Raw genomic sequence first — 6,000 nt, forward strand, 5'->3', positions numbered from 1 at the left:
TCTGAATAGTTAACTTTTTTTAAAAGATTTTATTTATTTATTTGAGAGAGAGAGCATGAGAGGGAGGAGGGTCAGAGGGAGAAGCAGACTCCCTGCTGAGCAGGGAGCCCGATGTGGGACTCGATCCCGGGACTCCAGGATCATGACCTGAGCCGAAGGCAGTCGCTTAACCAACTGAGCCACCCAGGCGCCCTGAATAGTTAACATTTTTTAAGTGCATAATTTGTTTGCTGTCTACGTCTTATAGTATCCTTGATACCTTTTTTCATTTAACTCATGCTATAACTCATTTAACACATGCAGTTTTGAACTTTGTTTTATATTCTCCATTGCAGCTACTGCAGATTCTATATAGACAGAATGATTTAGTAGTACTTGTTTAGTGGGTGATTGTGTTCACACTAGTCATCTTAATTTGAACAACAACAAAAATTTATATTCTATAGGGTTCTCTCAGTTTTTTTCAAATTACAGTTTTATGTAAAAGTTCTTAGAAGATCAGTTGATTTTTATATGCAGATATCTTTTTCTCCTTTTCTGAGCCGAGTACGGATTTTCTTGAGGCATTTATATAATTCCAATTAGGTGTGAAAGTCCGTTTTTAAAATGCCTCTTTGCATGCAGGTTAGATCATGTCTCTTATATACATAATCAGATGCATTGCTGTTTTTTCTTCAAAAAAAATATTTAAGGCTTCATGAAGAGGATGGCATTTGAACTTGGCCTTGAACAAAAGTTTAAGTGGAGAAACTTCTGAATATGAATAATTATTATTTCCAGTATTCGGGCAAGAGGAAACATCTTGAGGCAGTAAAGTGAAAGAATATTTCTAGGAAAACAAGTATTTCCAGGAAAACAGTCTGGCTGAAACCGATTTAGTTTAGAGTGTCTTAAATGTCAGTTTATGAGCGTGGACTTTTTCCATATTAGAACAATGGAGGTCCTCTGTATTAGGTTTAGTTTGCTAACATAACAAATAAGTATTTCCCCAATAGTTTTAAAACATACTCAATTAAAAATTGTACAGTGTTATCATGAAAATGACAGATTGTGAGTTTTTTGTATGTCTCTAAAGTTAAGCTTTTTGCATTAGATCTTCTAGCATCTTTCCTGAGTTCAAAAATATTTTTAGTACAAAATTAAGTGATTCTTTTTTTTTTTTAAAGATTTTATTTATTTATTTGAGAGAGAGAGAATGAGAGGGAGGAGGGTCAGAGGGAGAAGCAGACTCCCTGCCGAGCAGGGAGCCCGATGCGGGACTCGATCCCGGGACTCCAGGACCATGACCTGAGCCGAAGGCAGTCGCTTAACCAACTGAGCCACCCAGGCGCCCCAAAATTAAGTGATTCTTATAATAGGCCAGATGTGTTTACATACTAGCCTTTTTACATTGTTCATTATAACTCAGTCTCTAAATACTAACTGGCTAAGATAATATTTGGGAGTGATTTCCAGTTGGTAACTTTTCTGGAAGCCTAGCGGTTTTTTCTTTTTTTATAACAATATGCAAACATCATCTACGAAGCATGCCACTATGAGCCACCTGGCCCCTGATGCGCTGCCCTGGTGCTAGAGGATCAGTTCTTATGCAGACCTCCTGTGCAAGTTAGTGTGAATTTCAAAATCTTGCTTGAACACCAGACTGTCAAAGAAATTAGGTAACTTTTGACTCTGTTTTGGACAAAAGAATTTGATACATTCTCAATAATGGATTCCTGAAAGTCCATATATATTTCTTGGAGCATTTTTTAAAAGGTTACAGAATCAGTTTTATTTAAAATCTTGAAGTTCATACAAATTCATTTTGGCATTTAATGTTTTATGCTAATCAACAAGTATATAAAGTGTTAAATATCTAAAACATACAAAATTATAGATGATTAAGCATGATGGTATTTAATAAAAGAAACACATCCATGAATGACTGTGCTCCCATCTTACCATTTGTGCCATGAAAGTGGAAAATTACTAGATTACCCAGAGCATTTATGGAAGGCAGAGGCTGTGTCTGATTTTTTTGTACATCCCCTCACCGTACTCAATCCACAGCTCCGTGTGAGACATCTGTTGAGGTACTATTTAAGTCTTGTGGCATCTGGCATATGGTATTCTTTTTTGCTCTTTAGCAACTAAGTAAAGAATAAATCTTCACAATATGTATCAAAGATTCAAAATGAAAAATAAAGTATGTAAAATCAAATTTATTTTAGGATATAGTAGTTTTCAATTGTTTGGGTGTTATTAAGAATAGCTAACTCTGGGAAACTATTCCATAAAAAGAAAAATACGATAAAATGATATTTGATATTTATATCCAGATATTAATGAAAGGTTGTTCATACCTTCATTCACTCTGACCTTTTCCTTTTGTTGCCCCCTTTTGCCTTATGAGTTTTGAGAAATAATTTTTCTAAGAAAAGGACTTTTCTTTGCTAAAATCACATTCCTATAGAAATAGTGGAAAATTAAAGGAAAGAATGAAGAACAATAGTAACAATTTTATCACCTAGGAGTAATGACTAAATAATTCGTTATATGTTCTTGGTAGATTTTATTTTCCTTTCCACTTCCTATTTGAAAATGTTTCTTGAAGAGAACCACTGTTCTATGCCTGATAATTGCAAATTGCTGGCATTTGGATTTGATTGCTTTTGCTTATTGACCTTGTTTACCATGTTTTAAGAACCCTGTTCTAAATGAATCGAGATTATTTAAAAGACAGAAGGTGGTATATATTTGTCTCTCACCTCCTAAGTTATTTTTAGATGAAAAGCTTTCTTAATATTATTTTTTAAAAAGATTTTATTTATTCATTTGAGACACAGAGATAGAGAGAGAGAGCATGAGCAGTGGGAGAGGCAGAGGGAGAGGAAGAAGCAGACTCCCCGCTGAGTCAGGAGCCCGATGTGGGGCTCGATCCCAGGATCCTGGGATCATGACCTGAGCCGAAGGCAGACGCTTAACCATCTGAGCCACCCAGGTGCCCCATCTTAATATTATTTTTGATTGAAGGGACGCATTTAAAGGATCTTAATATATAATTAACACAAAGTCCAAAACTGTTGGAACAAAGAGCATTTCGCTAGCATTAATCCGGACAGGACATGACATTTTACTTCTTTTTTAAATGATCTATGTGTATTTTGCAGCTTTCTCTTGTCAGCATTCTGGTTTTTGTTTTGGGTGTTGTGGGTTTTTGTTTTTGTTTTTTTTTTGTAATGGGTAAATGGATTAAAATTTCCTTAGGGAACTGGGGAAGGTGGTGATATTACTATTTCTTTGTTCTCAATTTATATTCTGAAAGATACTGGACCCCAGAGGGACACATTTGTAAGAGTAAAAAGACCTATTCCATGCCAGACATTTATCCAATAAACACTAGAGAAAGTTGTGTTAATGCCACCTTTAGATAGGTTAGCCCTCATATCAACTATAGTATTATTCTTAGTTCTTTTTAGCACTTGGCTTTTGAATAAAATTACTTATCTAGCATAGAATATCATGAAAGGAAATGTTAATCAGCTGCTTTCCTTAAACATTACATTATTTATTCCTATAATTTTTTAAATTTTCATTTTATTATATTATTATTTTTTTTAGTTGTGACTCTTCTTGCAGGATATAGGCCTTTCTAGGACAAAGCTTCATCTTTTCTTTTACTGTACCAATTTATGCACCTTGTATACAGTAGGTGCTAATAATGATGCTCAAGGAATATACTATATGCTTTGTTTAAGGCAGCCAGCTGGAAGGAAACATAAAGTTAGTAGACATAAAAATGTTTGTGGTGCCTGGCTGGCTCCGTTGGTAGAGCATGCAACTCTTAATCTCAGGATCCTGAGTTCAAGCTCCATGGTGGGTGTAGAGATTACTTTAAAAAAAATAATAATAATAATTTAAAAATGTTTGTGGTCTTAAAATCCCACTAATTTTGTTTATTTTTATTTATAGACATGCTTCCATCATTTCTTCAGAAAGTTGAAGTTGTCTCTGAAGCTTCTAGAGAAACTTGTGTAGCCTTGAGCGATTGCCTTAATCTCTTCACTAAACAGGAAAGGGTAGGTAGTTTGGAGTTGAATTTTTTAATAATTGTGTGTCACGTACTGGATTGTCCAATAAATCACTACTTTCAATTTGACCAAAGGTAGGAGAAAATAGTCTTAATAAAGAAAATGAAAGCTTCATTTTCACTGAAATTTAGAACTCCTTCATTCTTAGTTAAACAAGATGATTCTGAAGTAACTTGTGTTCAAATTTAATTACTTGTATAGCCGTATTTATCAACCATGGTTTAAATTTCTACTCACAGTTCTTGTGGCATTTCAACAAGAGTGTTGTGAAAATATTGTAGAAACCAAAGGTTTTATATGAAAAATACATAATACTTTTCTTTAGAAAATAGAGCGCTATTAAACTTACCTATGTGAAATGAGCTCAGTGGATTAAATATCTTATGTTCTTTTCCCCTTGCTCTCTCCTATTCACTTTTCCAAATATTAGTAAGAGTGGTAAGTTTATCCGTTAGTAATTCTTTTTCTGAGGATTGAAAAGTTGCAAAGATGTGTTTTGGTTGCCTGGACTAGGATTTTTCTTGTTTTAATTTATTCCCCCTTCTCATTTTCATGATGTTAAATGCAAGCAAGCCAAGCAGCTATAGGCTTTCGCTTCCATTTTGTTAATTTCTACATATATGTTCAATCTTCAGCTTTTTAGATTAAGACACCAAATTTCTCATTCTTGTTACAATTTATTTGTACCTTTTAATTAGATATTAGGTTTTGGTAAAACAAGATAGATGAAAATGGTTTTGTATATTTCTCTCATATGTAAAGATCTAAAATTTTATTGTGATTACAACGGAAACCTTGTGAATTCACATAAAAATTTTTTAAACGCCAGCTTTGTTATGTACTCCACAAATTCCATATTTTACTTGGAGAAAAAAATGTGAGTGATCTGAAAATCATTTAAAACAAATTTACAGAAAGTCTTTCAATAGGATTTTATTAACTATCACAGGAAAACATAATTGTTCATTAAACATTTTAAATGGTTAATTCTTCCAATACTGTTTGAAAACAACCCCTCCCATCTCAGCATTTCTATTTTTGGTGATTTCATATTCTAGGTTATTTAAATGAGGCATGATTTAGTGATCTAAATAAATCTAAATAGCATTGTCCAACATTTTTGAAATGAACGAATTGTGTCTAGGAATTCAGGTAATATTTAATACATTGTAAAACTAATTCTCATTAACGTCTCTTACGTGATACCTGATGGATGTATCAATAATGTCTTTGTTTTAGAGGTGTGTAGTTTCAAGGTAAATTCTAGATTTAATTTAATTTCTGGAGAAGCCAACCTATACTAATTTTTAAACTGTTTGCTTAAAAATGTAGCCTAGGTAATTACCTCTCTGAAAATCCAGATGTGCAGGAGTATATTAGCCTCAAGTTTAGACTAATTAGACTTTTAAATTTGTCATGAGGATTAAATAACATAATGTAAGCAAAATACTTAGCATAGTTCCTGACACATAGTAAGCCCTGAGTAAAAATCAACAGTTATTACAGGATGCTATCTAATTAACACTTGTAACCCCTTTTCTCTGATGGTATTTTGGAGCTTATGTGTCTTTAGCATTGGATTTAACTCATTTTGGGAGGAGGTGGTATTATCTAAAGAAGATTTGAGTATTTGTGGAATGACTGTGTTCTTTTCATCCTTATTTATTATTCAAGTGACAAAGGGCTACTTAAGTTCTCTGAACCTTGATATTTCCATCTTTCAAATAAAGGAGACCATACTGTAAGTCATTAACAAGCACTGAAGACTGAAAGTCTAATGGACCTTTTTTAAAATCTCAGTCTTTTCCCTAACCAACCATGGGCAAGTTTCTGTAAAATGAAAATGTATAAACACCTCAGTGTCAGGTGTGGGGGTCAAATGTATATAGATGAATAATAGGTATATAGAGCATATTAACATACTGTGTGG

The 6,000-nt window shown here is 33.5% G+C and overlaps 1 protein-coding gene across 1 annotated transcript in view; it reads left to right on the forward strand.

Annotated features, from left to right (window-relative positions):
• The window catches only part of LOC145716771 (oxysterol-binding protein-related protein 1-like), a 29,526-nt gene extending 25,166 nt beyond the window's left edge, over positions 1-4,360 (forward strand). The window contains exon 8 of the mRNA XM_081801480.1: positions 3,952-4,360. Coding sequence (XP_081657606.1) covers positions 3,952-4,148 — 197 coding nt within the window. The 3' untranslated portion in view covers positions 4,149-4,360. The remainder of the gene's footprint in view (positions 1-3,951) is intronic.
• Positions 4,361-6,000: the final 1,640 nt, after the last annotated feature.

The sequence above is a fragment of the Leptonychotes weddellii genome, chromosome 13 (assembly GCF_054177405.1).
Source record: "Leptonychotes weddellii isolate Sample4059 chromosome 13, ASM5417740v2, whole genome shotgun sequence".
NCBI lineage: Eukaryota > Metazoa > Chordata > Mammalia > Carnivora > Phocidae > Leptonychotes > Leptonychotes weddellii.